This window comes from Heptranchias perlo, chromosome 5, assembly GCF_035084215.1.
Source record: "Heptranchias perlo isolate sHepPer1 chromosome 5, sHepPer1.hap1, whole genome shotgun sequence".
In the NCBI taxonomy this organism is placed as follows: domain Eukaryota; kingdom Metazoa; phylum Chordata; class Chondrichthyes; order Hexanchiformes; family Hexanchidae; genus Heptranchias; species Heptranchias perlo.
Genome location: NC_090329.1, coordinates 6,053,979 through 6,072,083, shown reverse-complemented (window position 1 = coordinate 6,072,083; position 18,105 = coordinate 6,053,979). Strand labels below are relative to the sequence as shown.

The 18,105-nt window shown below is 39.1% G+C and overlaps 2 protein-coding genes across 10 annotated transcripts in view; one reads left to right on the top strand and one right to left on the bottom strand.

Moving 5' to 3' along the window:
- eloal (elongin A, like) overlaps positions 1 to 18,105 on the top strand; it is a 118,791-nt gene that overhangs the window by 26,808 nt on the left and 73,878 nt on the right. The window contains exon 1 of one of the 9 annotated variants that reach the window (XM_067983983.1): positions 11,231 to 11,384. The exons of the other annotated variants lie outside the window; for them this stretch is intronic. Within the exon in view, the coding sequence (XP_067840084.1) occupies positions 11,313 to 11,384 (72 nt within the window). The 5' untranslated portion in view covers positions 11,231 to 11,312. Of the gene's footprint in view, positions 1 to 11,230; positions 11,385 to 18,105 lie in introns of those variants that run through there. 9 annotated transcript variants of the gene reach the window in all.
- Positions 408 to 11,179, bottom strand: klhl31 (kelch-like family member 31). Its single transcript, XM_067983994.1, has 3 exons — positions 11,054 to 11,179; positions 7,310 to 8,509; positions 408 to 4,139 (listed from the first exon to the last, which is right to left on the bottom strand). The coding sequence occupies exons 2-3, from the start codon at positions 8,479 to 8,481 to the stop codon at positions 3,407 to 3,409; spliced, it is 1,905 nt and encodes a 634-aa protein (XP_067840095.1). The 5' UTR covers positions 8,482 to 8,509; positions 11,054 to 11,179; the 3' UTR covers positions 408 to 3,406.

The following is an 18,105-nucleotide window of genomic DNA, read 5'->3' as shown; positions in this document are numbered from 1 at the left end:
CTCATTCTTTTCACCTATTTTAGTCTTCCCTTCTTCGTACAATCTATTGGCTTTTAAAACCCAAATTTAACAACTTTTTATGTTACCTGCCTTCCATTTTTTCACCCCGGTCCTATCCTACATAATGGCCCTTGACCCTTGATCTAGGTTTATTAACAAAAAAAAGAATGATTTTGGCAATTTACCTCCTGAGACTGATAAGTGCTGATCTGTGAAGGCAGTGGTACAATTTCTGTCCCATCTCCTACGTGTCTATTTTGCTTGGAAATACCCATGAAATATCATAAAATAACCATAAGGCTCTTCAATTGGTGTCCCATTAACAAAAATGTTGGTCAAAATTCTTATTTGTATTTGTGGGAGGACAATGGCCATTCATCTATGTAAAAATAAGTTGATCAACCCAATGCTGAATGAGGTTTATTAATACATCTTTGTTATGACACAGATGTTCAGTTTTACAGTTTTTGTAATTTGTATTTTTGCCAAGTTAATAAGTTGTTCTGCTGATTGTCATTTATTGAATAGGGTCACTGGAAACCAATAAATGGAAAATTTCTATGAAGTACATAAGAATTCTGCAGTTTTATAAATTTTCTAGAGATTCTGTTGAAACTTACAAGTCCTAAGTTTTCCTGTAACAAAATCTTTATCAAAATCATCAACTTGCACTTGCCTTTAACACAGTGAAATGTCCTAATGCACCTCACAAAAGGGGTAGAACAGACATTGAGAGGAGTTAGGGGAGATGACCAAAGGCATAGTTGAAAAGCTTTAAGGAGCTTTTTAAAGGTGGCAAAGGGATTTAGGCAGAGAATTTCAGAGGGCAGGGCTTGATGGGTGAAAGCTTTATCGCTGATGGTGCAGTGGGGATGGGCTGGGAAACAGGTTGAGGACTTTGAAATCAATGTCTTGAAGGATAGGGAAGTAGTACAATTTGGTGAGGACAGGGCTGATTGGTAAGCAGGACTCAGTAGAGGATAAGTGACAGTAGATGAGTTGGAGTTTATGTAGGGTAGAGCGTAGGAGGCAGTAAGGTGAAGAATGGGTTGATAAGGGTTCCTGAAGCAGTGGAATTGAGGTATGGACAGAGCCAGGAGATGTTATGGAGGTGAAAATAGTTAATCTTGATAATGAATAGGATATCAGGTTTGAAGCTCAGCTCTGGGTCCAACAGAGGTTGCACACTCTTGGAATCAACCTGGGTGAGCTGCGAGGAAGGGGAATGAAATCAAAATTAGGGTGTGGCCTTGCCAGTGGGGATAGTTCTGGCTCATCCACAATTTGATGTTGGACAAGCAATCAGACAGCACAATAAGAGTTGTGGAAATGAGGATGGTGGTAGATAGCTAAATCTGGATATTGCGAGCATACATAAGAAAGCTGACTCAATGCTTGTGGATAATACCATTGAGGGACATCATGTAGAAGAAGGGCCAAGGATGGAACAATGGAACACCGCTGTATTAACAATGCTGGAGGTGACCATGTGAGTGTATGAGATAACTCATTGCAGATATGCTATGTTGGGGGAAGCGACAGTGGAGGATGGTGCTACAGGGATGGACCACATAGAAGTAATAGTGGAGAAAGATGGAGTGGTCTAAGATGTCCAAAGCTGCAGAAAGACAAGGGGAGATAACATGCTGCAATCACAAAGAATGGTGACTTTGAACAGATGCTGTAGGCTGGACAGGGATCAAAGTGAATGCATTTGAACAGTAAGTGGTGGGAGAGTTGTGCATGGCAACAAGATGTTTTGAGGACTTAAGAAAAGAAAATGAGATCAGGGATGGGCCTGATAGTTGGAGGGGTCAAAGGTTGGATTCTTAAAAGGGGGGTTGATAGACTTTTGAAGGAGGAGAAACAATGCCTGTAGAAAATAAATAATTTATGATGATACAATGGGAGCAGGTGGTTGGCTTCATGGAGATGGAAGTGCAGGGGGAATTATAGGATCAAGATGGCGGGGGGGGGGGGGGGGGGGGGAGGATAATTCAGGGGCATGGTAAGTAGAAGAGGAGAAGTAGGGTGAGACATGGGAATGAATAACCTTAATTTCACAAACAAAAAAATCCATGAGCATTGTCAGGAAGGATAGAGGGAGCAGATGAAGGGAAGTGGTTGGTGATGGAGAGTTTGAGATTGTCATTACCCTCTAGGATAATCTTGAAATATAGAAGACGATTTGGCCACAAAGAGGGAGAGGCAATATTGGTTGTGATGTTTAACCCACGGACAGTTGTATGCCATGCGACTCGCTCATTCTGAATTGATGTTCCACTATATCTTCCTCAGTTTTATTATTCTATTCTATGTAATTCTGGAACATTTAAAATAGCCAACTCATAATCCTTTGAAGGCTCAGGAGATAAATGTACAATCCGCGGTGGTACTGAGTCACACTGCACAAAATGCTTTAATTCACAAAATAGTTAAAAGCATATGATTCAATGAAACACTGCTGTATTAACAAAGTTCAAGTATGCTTAGGATAAATAGAAAATCTGTTTTTAAATGTATCAGTTTTACTGCTGAGAAAACAGAGTTGGGTGTGGTAAAACTGGCTCTCAAATTTCCCTGCAGAGTTCACCAAAAACCTCTCCAGAACTTACCAATATTCTCCACAGATTTCCACTATTTATCTCTTCCCTGTTTTAATAGCAGAAGGCAACTGAAATGTATTAAGGTTCAACCCAATTTACAGAGACATCAGTTGTAAATCGAGGAAAAGCATGCAGTTTCTTGAATGCTTGTCACATCATTCTGAATTCTGCAAATGCTTCACATCTTAGCTAAAAATACAAAAACATGTTTTTCTGCACTGCTAAGAGTGGAAATGCATAGGGAAGTTCAGCCTTTGGAAACTGGGTCCTAGCTCTCTGTCACCTAGGTTAGGTGACCAGCTGTTACTTCACATTGTCCCCAATAGAATTACAGATCAGCTCATTGCAGTAGATACTTAAAAAAAACCTCAATTTCCACAAAGAAACTGGAAAAACTATGACTGTAATAAATGAACTATGAAACTAAAACTATCAAATCTTTTAGTTTTAAACATTATTAAAATCCTCCCAGTTTTGATAAGACATAAATGTTAGACTGCTAAATAAATGTATTTTCCTTGGCTGAAGCCGACTGCCTTTTGGACTACAGATATCTGCATGCCACGCTCAGTCTAAAAGTCACACCTTTTAGGATTGATTCTTTTCCCCCCTGAAAACAACTAATTTAAGCACAGCATCGTAATATGTACATCTTTTGAAGGCAACGATCTGCATCATTGTTCCAGTGGTTCATTTTTAATTTAATTTAATTTGAATCTAATCATAAAAGCATCAATTTAAGCCTGAGCTTGTTTCTGTGAAATTATTTCATTTTGCTTTAAAAAGCTCTTCAACTGTAATCAGATACTGACTGGAACCGATGATACTGAACTGGTCCTGGATTCACGTGTTCTTTGACTAGGCATGGTGAAAACACAGCAGGACAAGCCGACTGTAGCCTCTGGCAGGTCATCCTCATTGGTCCAATCATTAAGATCTGGGTTAAAACACTGGACACATTTCTTATATTTTTTTTCTACCTCATTCCAACCTCCCACTAGATAGATTTTACTGTCAAGAACTGTAACACCAGCAGTACTGACACCAACATGGAGAGGAGCAGCATAGCTCCATTGACCTGTATATGGGTTGTAACATTCAACAGGGAGCACATCAATCCTCTCACCCCGAGCTCCTAGCTGACTTCCGCCCAATGCATACACACGATCTGAAAGGGAGATGGCACAGTGCCATCCTCTGGGTATGCTTAAATTAGCCTTATCCTGCCAACTGTCTGCTGGCAGATCATAGGCACAGACCGAACGGGAATATGCATTATTGATGTATCCTCCAGTAACCAGGATTTTCCCATCTATGGCAGCACTAGCATGACAGCACCTGGATACCTCTAAGGGTGCCTTCAACTGCCATTGGTTGGTTGCTGGCACATAGCATTCAACAGAGGCAAGAGGACCATCTGAATTCCTCCCCCCGATTGCAAGAAGCAAACCATTAAAAACATTTAGGCTGAAGTGGGTGCGTCTCTGGACCATGTTTCCCAGATGAATCCAACTGTTGAATCGAGGATCATATCTGTAAAATGAATAAAAAGAAAATGCAAATACTTATACTAGTCTTCATAATCTGTTTGCAGTAACCCAATAACCTTGACTGAAACCATGGAACAGAATCAATACAATTCATTCAAGATCTAGGGGATTGGTTAAGTGTTCAGATCATTTTCAAATCAACCAGCCTCCTTGAACTGAAACTTTAATCCATGTCTGTTTATTTCTTTTGTTTTTTTAAATTCCTGTTTTCCTTGTATGAAGACAATGACTAACTCCTGGTGTGTAATTTCATGGGCAATAGTTATTTTCCAATGCTTTGCCAAAAAGTGCTATTTGACTGTGGAGGGGCATTACAGCCAAAACTGATTCTGTCCTCAGCAACATCCACACACATGGATATCCAGCAGTAGTCACCAGCCAGCAATTGGGAGTGAGAACTACAGCTGATTTTCCCCTCCCTAATCCAGAGTGCTAAGGCCAGCTGGAGGACCATAATGCCACTTGGGCTGAGATCAGCTAACAATATAGACTGAGAATCAAATCTGGTACCTTTTGGTTTGTATGGTTCAGCTACACGTTGCCTTTACTAACTGAGCAATCAGGGGAGCTTCAGCTGATATTCTGCTGGAAAGCTTTTCTTGTGCAGATAAGATAAACTGATGATTAAGGAATGGTTCTTTGGTTTCAGGTTTTAAATGAGTTTTACCTTGCATTGATTTGATGCTAGTGTTACCCATTTCAATAGTATAAGGGATATTTATTTTTCAACAGGTTATATTATCTCATGCCCTTGCCTTTTTTCTATTAATCCTAGATTCTAATCTAATTTGCAGTAAAATAAGTAATACATGGCTTCATTCATTGGTCTAGCAGCACTGTGCATCAGTGTTCAAATGCACTGTATATAGTCTCAGACAAGCTCAATCCCAATTTCAGCCACAGTGCTTGGTGGAACATGTTGAATGAGCTCCATGAACTTTGCTACAGAGAAGGAAGGACATTGGAGGGTGATTCACCCAGAATTTTCTTGTGCTTTTCCTTGAAGGCTGCTCAAAAGCAGCATCAACCTGACTTTCTTCTGGGCAAAAGGGGATTACGCGAGCAGGAGGTTCTTTCTTCAATATTGGCAAACCCAATGAACAGGTCATCACACTTGTTGGCCTGGAAGCAAGAAAGATCAGTCGGAGAGACCACAAAGTTGAGGGCAAAAATGGAGTTACGAAAAAGTATAAAGAAAAATAGTACTTCATGGGGTACTGGATGGTATAGTTGGTTTATACTTTGTACTTTTACCTTAGGGACCTGGTTTCCAATCCAGTGTGGAATGGATAAAAATCTTTACACTATGTGAAATGAGATTGAACTGTCTCAACCCATTCTCTAATCAGCTCAAGTAACCATCACAAAATTGTCCAAAATCATCACTAATGACACTACCTCACTGGTGTAGAAAGGGTCCTCTTCGGAGGACAGGGTTAAGCCACATTGTTGAAGCTGAGTAAAAGGGCTTTAGTCTACAACCAGTCCATGTTTCATTTGATTGAGAATGCTTGATGCTAACATTGAGTTTTTTAAAAAGTGGAAAAGTGTTCAACCCCCCCCTCAGTATTGACATTACTTCCCTTGAAGTGGAGTAAAGAAACACCGTAAATGTGCTTCATATTCCACATGCTAGTCAAAAGATAAATCTGAAGAAATTTCCTCTGCTACATTTTGTAATCATTCACTGTTGCATTTTGCTAGGTTTATGGGGGGCCATATAATTTTTTAAATTAATATATATATAAAATTTGAGTTAGAAAATGCATGCTTACTTTTGAAAGCTAACCTTTTTTTAAAAGAAAGCTTTTCAATGATTACTTTTTTTAATAAAATCATCTAAGTACTACAGAGGTAAGTCTCATGATACAATTCATTGTTTAGTTTCTTATGAAGAGTGAGATGAATAAAAAATTAAGATTAATGTTGGAACAAGAACTAATTCTAGATTGATACTGACAATTAAAACCTTTCCTACTACATGCTTAATTGATGCCATTACTGTTATGTTGATCATCTCCAGATTATGTACACAAAATCTGTCATGTTCACAATTAAATTAAAAACAGCAGAAATTTAAAATAATGTATGCTTAAGGTAGGAAGCGCAAAACTTTCTTTGTTTAATAAGACAGGCACATTTCAATGTTAGGAACACCAAAATTATTTTAACTTGGAGTGTTGCTGACAGGTCATCTCATCAGGGCCATCATTGAGGCCAGCGATAGAGCTCTCCAGGTGATACTTAAATATTACATCAGAAGTTGGACCATGTGATCTTATAACCTTTAGCCTGGATTGGCTGAAAAATGGCCTTTATAGGTGGTTTACAATTAATTTTCAGAATGTGGCTCTTGCCTCCAAAAAGTACTTCAAACTTAAAAAAAAGAAATAGAGGACAGTTAGAATTAAGTATATTAATTATAAATAAGCTAAAAATGAAGTTAAATTGTTTTAAAAGAGAAGGTGGAGGAGAGCATAAGGGAAATAAAGATGGTAAGCGTCAAATATTTTATAATTTAGGGTTAATACTGCAGTACTAAAATTATTTCTGACATCCATGTAACCTTGTTACTCTGAGATTAGGGTTTGAATCAGTATCATGGTGCATGAGGTGAAAATGTTACAAAATGGCTGGCCCAGGAAGCCTAGAGTTTCTTGGAATTACTGGCAATCCAAAGGTTAAATGAGAAATATTAAAGTACGACCATGTATATTTAAAACAGAAAATGTATCATTGGGTAACAGTTAAGAGTACTAATATTTTAACTGCTTTGTCTTAGCTAGAAAAATGAAACCCTGATAAGAACAAGAATGTGAGATTAAGTATACTTAATTTAAATCAGCATTTAAAGATATATAACAGCATATCTATAAAAGAAAAACATGGAAATCCAAAAATGAAACACTTAATGAAAATGACCTTGAAAGGATTCCACTATAACGAGAGATGGTTACATTCAACACTAAAATGCAACCTCAATCTGTAATATTGTGTTCCTAAAATCACTTATTACAAAATACTTGGTAGAAACTTTTAAATTTCATTTTCTACTTTTCTATTTATGGAGGCAAGCAGACAATTCTGGGAAAGTACAATTGAGATTTTAAACACTTATGTCATATTGATTCTTTGTAACGACTATAGTGTTACCTGCAGAAGTTGCTCACAGCATGCTTGGCCTGATTCCTGGCATCGTTTTGATCCTCTCCACCAGCAACATACAGGAATCCATCCATCACAGCCACACATTGATTGAAGCACTTATAAGGCATTTCAGCAAGTTTGTTCCAAACATGTTCAGAATCTCTGTATACAATATCTCTGCTGAGTGACCTTTCTGTTAGTGCTGGACGGCCACCCACCACTACTAGAACTCTGAGGCCACTGCGAACTTTTGTTCTTCTGGACTGTAAAGTGTTCTGTTGATAGGGAAGCAGGTGATAGTTCATGGCATCTACCAGAAATCTGTGACATTCTAGGTCTTCCATCATTCTAGGCACAGTCTGAACATAGTTCACCAGGTCTTGTGCTGAGATGGTACCAAACCGAATGGTGTTCAGTAGATCTGCTGCATACTTAACCCTTTTATTGTCAAAATCCAGCCATTTCATTGCAATCTGGAACGCTGTGATTTCTGATGGCAACCGCAGGGTATCATCGAGCATAAATTCCATTATTTGTTCAAAGGTGAGTTTCAAGAACTGATCCCTTTCCGAAAACTCTAAGAAATTGTCACTAATGAATTTATGTGCTGCTTCCTTGGTATTTTTGAGTCCATAAGTTTCTGCAATGTTAGCAATGTACATGCAATTCTCAACATTGATTTCCTGCATCAAAAAGTCACAGCACATCTTTATGAGAGTGAGAATCTGGAGCAGGTTGGCTGTTGCTATTGTGCTACCAATGGTATACAATGATAGCGTTATCTTTCCACAATAGGCATAAGTAATAACTGTGACAAGACCAACTGGAGATATGTCACTGAGGTCTACTCTTTGGGTGGATGGGTCTTTCTTCAGAATATTCCTGAAGTACTCACTGCAAGAAGCCATCACCACTTTGTGAACATCAAAAGACTTGGTTTTCGTAGCAATGGTTAAATCACAAAGAAACTTTTCTTGTCTCATTCTGCTGAGTGCTTCTAAGAGACTGGAGCTGTAGGATGAATTGGATATCTCAGTGGAAATACAGCTAAAACCATTGCCTCCATCTAAAAGGCCATTCATGCCATTCAAATGGATGATTGTACTTTCTTCCACAATGACAGTCGTCTCCTTGTTCTCCGCTTTATTCTTTTTAACGTTTTTCTTCTTTGGTGCCATGACTGTAATGCTGTGTCACAATCACGATCTGGAACAAAAGTATTTATTTACAAACTTGGTACATAATGCTGTAATACTCTCATTAAATGCATAAATATTTAAAAGTCTTAATAAATTGTAGACAGATAACAAGCATTATAATTATGGAACTTGGATTGCAATTCTCTTCCCCCAAAAAAGAAAATCTTGCAGTTTTCTTTGTTTCATTAATATACTGAACATGATAAGCAATCTTAAAAGTAAAAAGAAAAAAATCATAAATGTTGAAAATCTGAAATGAAATCCACACTAGGTCACTACTGTGCATTTCCAGCAATTTCTATTTTTACTTTGATCTTAAAAGTAAGTCATAGGAATAAACATTTATTTACAAAACTCTGACACCACTGAAGTTACTACATCCACATATTTCCAAGATCACAAACCTTAGTTTCTACACAATCAAGTTTTGTGTTGATTAACTGAACTAATTTGTTAACTTTATTAATGTCGAACAATACAATGAAAAATATAGTGGTTTCAATAATATTGGAACAATCAGAAGCACATACAGTAATTAATACGATGCTTAGGAATCTCAAATTGTACATAATAACACCCCACTAGTAAATCCACTTTGGAACTCCTCAGCATCAATTGCAAAAGGAGCCTAGAAACAGGCACCTACCACTTGAATAAGTAGGATCTTGGAGGAACCTGGACCCTGAATTCCAAAAGCTGCAAAGCTGAGTAGGCCAGCCTGGGCCCAGATTGAACACCCACTGAACCTTTGGGAGGGCTCCATTACTGAGTTGAATGCCGACTGCTCTCAAGAGTGCAACAATGTACACTTTCCTTATTTTATAAACTGCATTGAAATAGCTTTTTTCCAATTTTCAAGTAACCATAATTAAAAACTTCTCAATCAGTTAATAAGGATTTCGTACATGTTAAACTGAAATACAGAATTGATTCCCAGTTAAAAGTTCCAGAGTAATAAAATTTTTCAGTACAAGTGAAATAAAGCCATACAACATAATGCAAAATACTGCAGATGGTGGAAATCTGAAAATAAAAATGGTAAATGTTGGAAACACTCAGCAGGTCAGGAAGGTAGGGTTAACGTTTCAGGTCAATGACCTTTCAGACCCAAGGTTCTGATGAAAGGTCATCGACCTGAAATGATAACCCTACCTTTCCATAGATGCTGCCTGGCCTGCTGAGTGCTTCCAGCATCTTCTGAAATAAAGCCATGTTGTGCAGTGTTCAGAGTATTGTATTCAGACAATACGTACATTAATAATGAAACAGGCTCCCTGGTAACTCAGCAAGTTTACCTGGAGAGTCGCTGAGCCACATGAACCAGCACGATCCCAAATTTGATCTGCAGTTCACGTTGCATTTGTTGATTTCAGCCAAAGAAGTGGTAGGGTGCTATAGCTAGGATAGGGAAGGAAACAACAGTCTGGGTTCCAACACCTGCTTGTTATTTAGCAACTCCTACTGGAAATGTGCTTGTGTGGATGCTGGGTGAGTTCAGGATTGAGCTCAATGCCCCTGTGATGAGGTTGAATAGCCTGCCAACACTCACTGTCAAGGCTCACACATGAATAACCACCACTTAGGCAGGATTCTGGAGGGTTGTGGAATCGAATCCCATCAACAAAACCAAGAAGAGAGGAAGTGAGGAAAGTTTAGAATATGAGTTTTTTTTTGTTATCACACAATTTGTTCCAAACACAATTATTAAAATATGTTCACATGCAGTTTGAAATGACAAAAAACAACTAACAACCTGTTAATGGAGCTCTCTCAAAACAATTAATAAACAAAACATAAATTATAAGTCAGAAGTAAAAACTAGGATTTTAAAAAGTTCAAAATAACATTAAAAAAATTACTTAAAAATGTAGGTTTTAATCTCCGATAGTCTGGTTAGTATCCAACACGTGGAACGGCTAGTAAAGGAATGAAGATTCAGCCCCCTACATTCCTGCTCTCCTTGCATCTGTTGAAGTACATCACTCAGCTCCAGGAATAGCAACACTACAGCTCAGACCCCAGCAGCTTTCACAGGGCTTTCCATATTAAGATTGGTTCAAATGAAGATACTGCCATTCTGGCAAAAGGTGGTGGTGGGGGAGGGTCTACATTTCATTCATTATAATTAATTTATCAGCATAAAACAGTTACTTTAAATCATAGTGAATACATTATAAAATTATCTCATACACCAAAATTAAAGTTAAAGATCTTCATTCATGTACAAGTACACAATGAGTTATTTAAACTGATGTTATAAGGTTAAAAAGTTAAAACTTGGCATCGTCTAATACTTTCATTTAACAGTCTCTAACAGAAGCTGTAAAACAGTAAATCAATTAGCAATTAAGATATTTACAAGTTCTAAATAATATAACTGATGTTTTTCTTAATAAAGGGCTAGAAGAATATTTAGATGTATATACGCGTTCCTCTTGAAGAGTAAACTCAATACAAGCCTACAAGTTAACTTACATAGTTAGTAAATGGTTGGAATACAAAGTTATTGCATTTTAATAGACTACAGATTTCACACATTTTGAAAGCCTACCCCTAATGATGAACTTTCTTCCTGTAAGTATTAGAAGCCTTGGCAGTGTGTTCTCTACCGTCTATTACTGAAGACTGTAGGCTCAAAGCCGGCGTCGGGTTGTTAAAAATTTGAGTCTGCGCGTTGCACCTCTGTTAAATGAGGAGGCTGGGTGGTTGTAAATGCGTTTCCGGGAGTGTAGTATGAGCTCGCTCACAGCAGTAGTTTCAGGTGAGCCTGTGTGCTCACTCCGCAGCAGCAGCCTCGAGAGGAGGCAGATATGGCAGAAGTGGTAGTGCAAAATGTATTGCATCTGAAAAAACGTCTTGTCGAGGTCAGCGATCCAAATAAGGTGTGTTTGTGGGTTGTCGGATAATAGTTCCAAAGTGAAATGTCCCTATATTGTAATTGTTCAGAACATTGTTACCTACAGAGGCAGAAGTGAATCCTGGGGTATTTAGTGCTTAGGAAGAAAATTGAGCCACTAATTCAGCTCTAAGGTCGATCTGGTGAAATCTTTTATACCAGTAGTGTTACTATGTTCTGCACTTCATGAAGCAAGAGTGTCTATCATTGAATCATACAGCACAGATGGAGGCCATTTGGCCCATCATGCCTGCTCTTTGAAAGAGCTATCCACTTAGCCCCACTCCCTTGCTCTTTCCCCATAGCCCTGCAAAATTTTCTCCTTCAAGTATTTATCCAATTCCCTTTTGAAAGTTTTTATTGAATCTGCTTCCACTGCCCTTTCAGGCAGTGCATTCCAGATTATCACAACTTGCTGCATATTTTTTTTCCTCATGTCGTTCCTGGTTTGTTTGCCAATTACCTTAAATCTGTGTCCTCTGGTTACTAACCCTTCTGCCACTGGAAACAGGTTCTCCTTATTTACTCTCAAAACCATTCATGATTTTGAACACCTATCAAATCTCCCCTTAACCTTCTCTACTCTAAGGAGAACAACTCCAGTTTCTCTAGTCTCTCCATGTAACTGAAGTCTTTTATCCCTGATACCATTCTAGTAAATTTCCTCTGCACTGTGTCTAAGGCCTTGCCATCTTTCTTAAAGTGTGGTGCCAAGAATTGGCCACAGTACTCCAGCTGGGCCTAACCAGTGTTTTATAAAAGTTTAGCATAACTTCCTTGCTTTTCTACTCTGTCTTTATAGATTTAGTATTAAAGTAGGGAACAACATCCATTAAGTTCCCACTTGAAAATTAGTTGGGCACTTTGTATCTGAAGCAACATTTCCAGGTTTATTTAATTATACATAGAATGTGTACACAATTTATGCTGACCTGGAAAATGAGCAAAAGCTGGCCCAGTAGCTGCAAGAAAACTGACCAACCTCCCCCCTCCCCAAAAGTTTGCAACTTAAAAACAGCTCTGAATAGAGACCTATGACTTGTTATTGCACTGAAAATGCAGGTTGGCATAGGAAAGTCATAATTTAAGCTGCAGATATAACCAACATTCTGTCTTTCATTTCTAGTGGAGAAATTACAGGCTACTTAATTCTGTATTGTACACTCCGTTATTAAATCTGATGAGCCCCCCCACTCCTCTTCCCCCTCTCCCCCGTCTAAATAATCTGTTTCCTGAAAAGTGCTTCAACCATTTTTGCAAATTAGGCTGTGTTATAAATTTGGGTTTTCCATAAATACCTTCTCTGGTTCAGTGGCATCAGTTGTTCCTATAAGTAGTTTACATTACATTAAGTCTACAGCACAGAAATAGGCCATTCGGCCCAACTGGTCTATGCCGGCATTTATGCTCCACACATGCCTCCTTCCTCCCTACTTCATCTACCCCTATCAGCTTACCCTTCTATTCCTTTCTTCTTCATGTGCTTATCTAGCTTCCCCTTAAATGCATCTGTGCTATTTGCCTCAACTACTCCTGGTGGTAACGTTTTCCACATTCTTACCACTCTTTGGGTAAAGACGTTTCCCCTGAATTCCCTATTGGATTTATTATCTTAAATTGATGACCTCTAGTTTTGGGCTCTCCCACAAGTGGAAACATTTTCTCTACATCTACCCTATCAAACACTTTTGTTATTGTAAAGACCTCTACTAGGTCACCCCTCAGTCTTCCCTTTTCTAAAGAAAAGAGTCCCAGCCTGTTTAGTCTTTCCTCATAAATATATCGTCTCCATTCTGGGTATCATCCTTGTGATTCTTTATTACACCTTCTCCAATGCTTCTATATCCTTTTTATAATACGGAGACCAGAACTGTTCACAGTATTCCAAGTGTGGTCTAACCAAGGTTTAACATAACTTCTCTGCTTTTCAATTCTATCCCTCTAGAAATGAACCTAAGTGTGTGGTTTGCCTTTTTTATGACCTTATTAACCTGCGTCGCTACTTTTAGTGATTTGTGTTTCTGTACCCTGAGATCCCTTTGTACCTCTACCCCATTTAGACCCTTATTATCCAAGCAATATGTGGCCTCCTTATTCTTCCTACCAAAATGCACCACCTCACACTTTGTAGCCAGCTTGCTATTGGTTCTGCTACTTGTCCCATGACTTCATATGCTCTGACCTTAGTCGTGAGTCTGCAGTGTCGTACCTTCTCGAAGGTCTTTTGAAAATCCAAGTATATTACATCTACTACATTATCCTTGTCTACTTTTTCTGTTACTACTTCAAAGAATTCAATAAGGTTGGTCAAGCATGACTTTCCCTTCTGAAATCCGCGCTGACTACACTTTATTATATTTTCATTCTCTAGATGTTTTTCTATTATATCTTTGAGTAAAGATTCCATTATCTTGCCTACCACTGACATTAAGCTAACTGGTCTATAATTCCCTGGACTTGTTCTGTCTCACTTTATAAATATAGCAATCACATTAGCTGTCCACCAGTCCTCTGGAACTATTTCCTTTTCTAATGATTTTTTTATGTATATGTAATAGTGCCTCTGCTGTCTCTTCCCTAACTTTTAATATGCGTGGATGCGATGCATCCGTACCTGGGGTTTTATCCTCTCTTAGTTTGATTAGTTTATCAATTTATCTCCTCTCTATTTTAAATATCTTTATACCTTTTTTGATCTCATCTTCTAATGTCATACATAAGAACATAAGAAATAGGAGCAGGAGTAGGCCAATCAGCCCCTCGAGCCTGCTCCGCCATTCAATAAGGTCATGGCTGATCTGGTCCTAACCTCAAATCTAAATTCATGTCCAATTTCCTGCCCGCTCCCCGTAACCCCTCATTCCCTTTACTTCTAGATGCCCACTTTGCTAGTCTCCCTGGTAAATACTGAGGTAAAGCAACTATTTCTGCCATTTCGCTGTCATTACCTGTGAGTTTATCTTGTGCATCCCTTAGTGGCCCTATCCCTATCCTGATTTTTCTTGTTATTTACGAATACTTTACTATTTCTTTTTATATTCCTTGACAATTTAATTTTGTAGTTCCTCTTTGCTTTCCTAATTGTTTTTTTGACATCCTTCCAACCTCTTTGTATTCTCTTTTGTCATCCTCCTTTATTGTCTATGTACTCAGAGTATGCCTTTTTTAAGTTCCAATTTTACCCTTGTCTCTATATTCACCCACGGTGTTTCATTATTGGCTAGTTTGTTCTTGTTTTTTTTAAGAGGAATATATTTCTCCTAAACTCTCTCGATCATCATTTTAAATATTTCCCACTGCTGTTCTATCTCTTCGGCTGTCAAAATGTTTTTCCAGTTTACCTTCCCTAGTTCCACTCTCATCCCCTCAAAATTAGCTTTTTTCCAATCTATTACTTTGGTCTATGTCTTATGTCTTTCTCAATCATTATTTTGAACCTTCTTATTTTATGATTGTTATTGCCTAGATGTTCCCCTACGCTTGCTTCTCTTATCTACTCCGGTTCATTTCCCATTACTAGATCCAGCAGTGATTCCTCTCCGGCTTCTCACACACTGGGTAAGAAAGGAGTCATGTACACACTTTAAAAGCTCCATTTCCCTTTTCTCCTTTCCCTACCTCTTGCTAGTTTATTTGGGGGTAGTTGAAATCTCCCATGATTATTATTCGATGTTTTTACTCATTTCATAGATTTGTCTACATATTACTTCCTTCTCTTTCCTTCCACTATTAGGTGATCTGTAGAATACCCCTAATAACGTGATCAATCCCTTCTTATCCTTTATCTTAATCCATATGAATTCTGTTTTTAACTTGTTTCTAAGAGGTTTGAGCCTTTTAGTTTTATTGGAGTTGCCTGACACTACCCTATATCTACTTGTACAATAGCATAATCTTGGATATAATGGTAATACTGTCTTGTGGTCTGAACTGGATTTTTATGTATTTTCCATGTCTGCTTCGTCAATCTCTGAAGGTGGACCAAATAAACACTTAGTGAAACAAAGTTTGATATAAATCGTTAAGCTGCTTTATTTCAACATACAGAGCACCAGTTAGGATCAAATTCACCATTCAATCGGTACAACTTATCTTCGTTAATGATATAAAATAAAGAATGTGCCGTGCTTCCCCACATCATCTTTCTTGATGTAAACAAGATGTCCAGCTATCCTCCCACATTTCTAATCTCTTCACCTCAGTGAAAGCTCTCACAACTTCCCCTTTAATGAACTTGACTGTTCTCACAACTTTTCTCTTTCCAAAACCTCCTTTTCTATGTCTCATATTTTTAAACTCCTTCTTCACAGATAGAGATCAAAGGGCTTTTTAACACAATGGGTGTGAGGTGCTCTTCAGTTACCCATACAAGCTAACAGATTGTTTAGACTCTTGGGGAAAACAATTTCTGTTTAACCACTTTTTATCTACAGACAGGAAAGTATGAAATTCTTGTCCAAGTCTGGCTGATGGTGTCTGCATTGGCCCAAATTTGATCCTTGACTACAGTGTGAACTTGAGTGGTAGCCAAATCAATTTGTACAAATATGATTCGGTCTGCTTGGTAAGCCAAATGCATTTGGAGTATTTAATGCAAGTCAAGCAAATCACATCACATGTCCAGTTGTGGTTTTTCCAGTGAGTTAGAGGATGGCTTTAACGGCAGAAGCCTGGGAACATAATATAGCCTATCCTGCATGGGAGCTACTGCAGCTGTCTGATTTTTGCCAGATCATTTTTGGCCTATACTGGCTGAACCAGTGGCTGAGGAATTGATTGTGCACATTTTATCAATCTGAATGGGGAGAAGAAATAAAATAATATGGTAGACGATCACCCAGGTAAAGGGGTGGTAAAGAAACGTGTGTACTAATTTTATAATAAAGGTGTATTACTTCAGCCATTAACTGACACCACTTCACTCGCACCTCACTACAACATACCCCTATCAGCCCCTGGTCCCTTAATTGCGACTCCTATGCCAATCTTCCTTCCTGCTGATGCATAGGCTCAAGTCCTTCCTGCATGAGCCCATAGCTTTTCTCTGCTTTGCCCTAGGCATGTTCCACTGTGCTCATTGGCACCGTTGGTTCTCCAAAAATGGCTAACAGCATCATCTCCCCACCGGCCCCCCTGCCCCCCAACTTCTCCTATCTCACACTCCACTCATCTGGTGTAAACATCTATAGCTTTTTCCCTGTTCCTCTCTTGACTCCCCAAGGCCCGCTCATTGACTCCTTTGGTGGGCTTTTTACCATCGGTCCACTGCGAACTGCCTTTTAAAATGCCTGCTCCCTTGCAAATAAGACCCTTCCCACCCATGACCTTGTCCTGGATGAGTGCATTAACATCCTAGATCTAACCATAACCTTTCTCACTGACAGTGACTCCATCCCTCCCTCCATTATGGCCATCCTGCCACGTTCCCTGTCCAAACTGCTGTGGCTGTGGCAAGGCTCTCAAAATTACTCCCAGCTCCATTTCTAGCACTGTCTCCAGCTCCGTCTCATCTTTCAGATCAGATGTTAAACCAAGGCCCCATCTGCTTTCTCAGGTGAACTTAAAAGATTCAATGGTACTATTCAAAGAAAAGCAGGGAGTTTTCCTGGTGACCTGTAAATATTTATCCCTCAATCACCATCAGTAAAAACAGATTATCAGGTAATTTTACTCAGTGCTGTTTCTGGGACTTTGTGCGCAAATTGGTTGCCACATTTCCGTACATTACAACTGTGACTTCAAAAGTACTTAATTGGCTGTGAAGTGCTTTGGGATGTCCTGAGGTCATGAAGGGTGCCATATAAATGCAAGTTTATTCTTTTCTGGTTCTCCACCCCATTGGCCTACCAAAATCTCCCTTGTTTCTGTTTTCAATGCCCTTGTGATCTTCCACTGCTGCTGGTCACCTTGATAAAATACTCACCTTCATGTTCTCAAATCAGTGCGTCACCTTGTCTGTTGGCAGATCTGGCTCATCTCTGAAACAATATCCCCTCTCCGTTATCAACGGTGCCATTGAATCTTTTAAGTTCACCTGAGAAAACAGATGGGGCCTTGGTTTCTCATCTCATCTGAAAGACGAGACGGGGTTGGAGACAGTGCTAGAAATGGAGCTGGGAGTAATTTTGAGAGCCTTGCCACTGCCACACCAGTTTGGACAGGGAACGTGACAGGATGGCCATAATGGAGGGAGGAGTGGAGTCACTGTCAGAGAGAGGTTTTGGTTAGATCTAGGATGTCTATTACACCAGGATTGTCATTGGCATGGGCAATCCCTACCTCTTCACTAATAACTGCATATTCAAGCTTCCTCCCCGAATGTTTTCACTCTCAGCTAATGACTGTTGCAAGGAGTTCATTGAGGCTATCTGCTCAGTTGCCTCAGCTTCCTCTCATCCCTCTGCACCCCCCCCAACTTTCTGCAGTTCACCCTTCCCCCTAGCTCTCACCTCACATAACTCAGGAGCTTCTTCCCTATCTCCACCCTAACCCTCTTCACATCGATGTCCTGCACCTGATCCACCACCTGATCCCTTGGTCTTGTCTCTGCTCTACTCCTGACCCCATCTCAGCCCATTATTTTCTAATTTCATCAACATTCCCTTTCCTTGGCCATTTTCTTTTCTCTACTACCTCCCCTTCTTTAAAATGGCTGTATTTGTTCCACTCCTTTTATAAAATGAAAGCCTATCCTTGACCCATCTCCA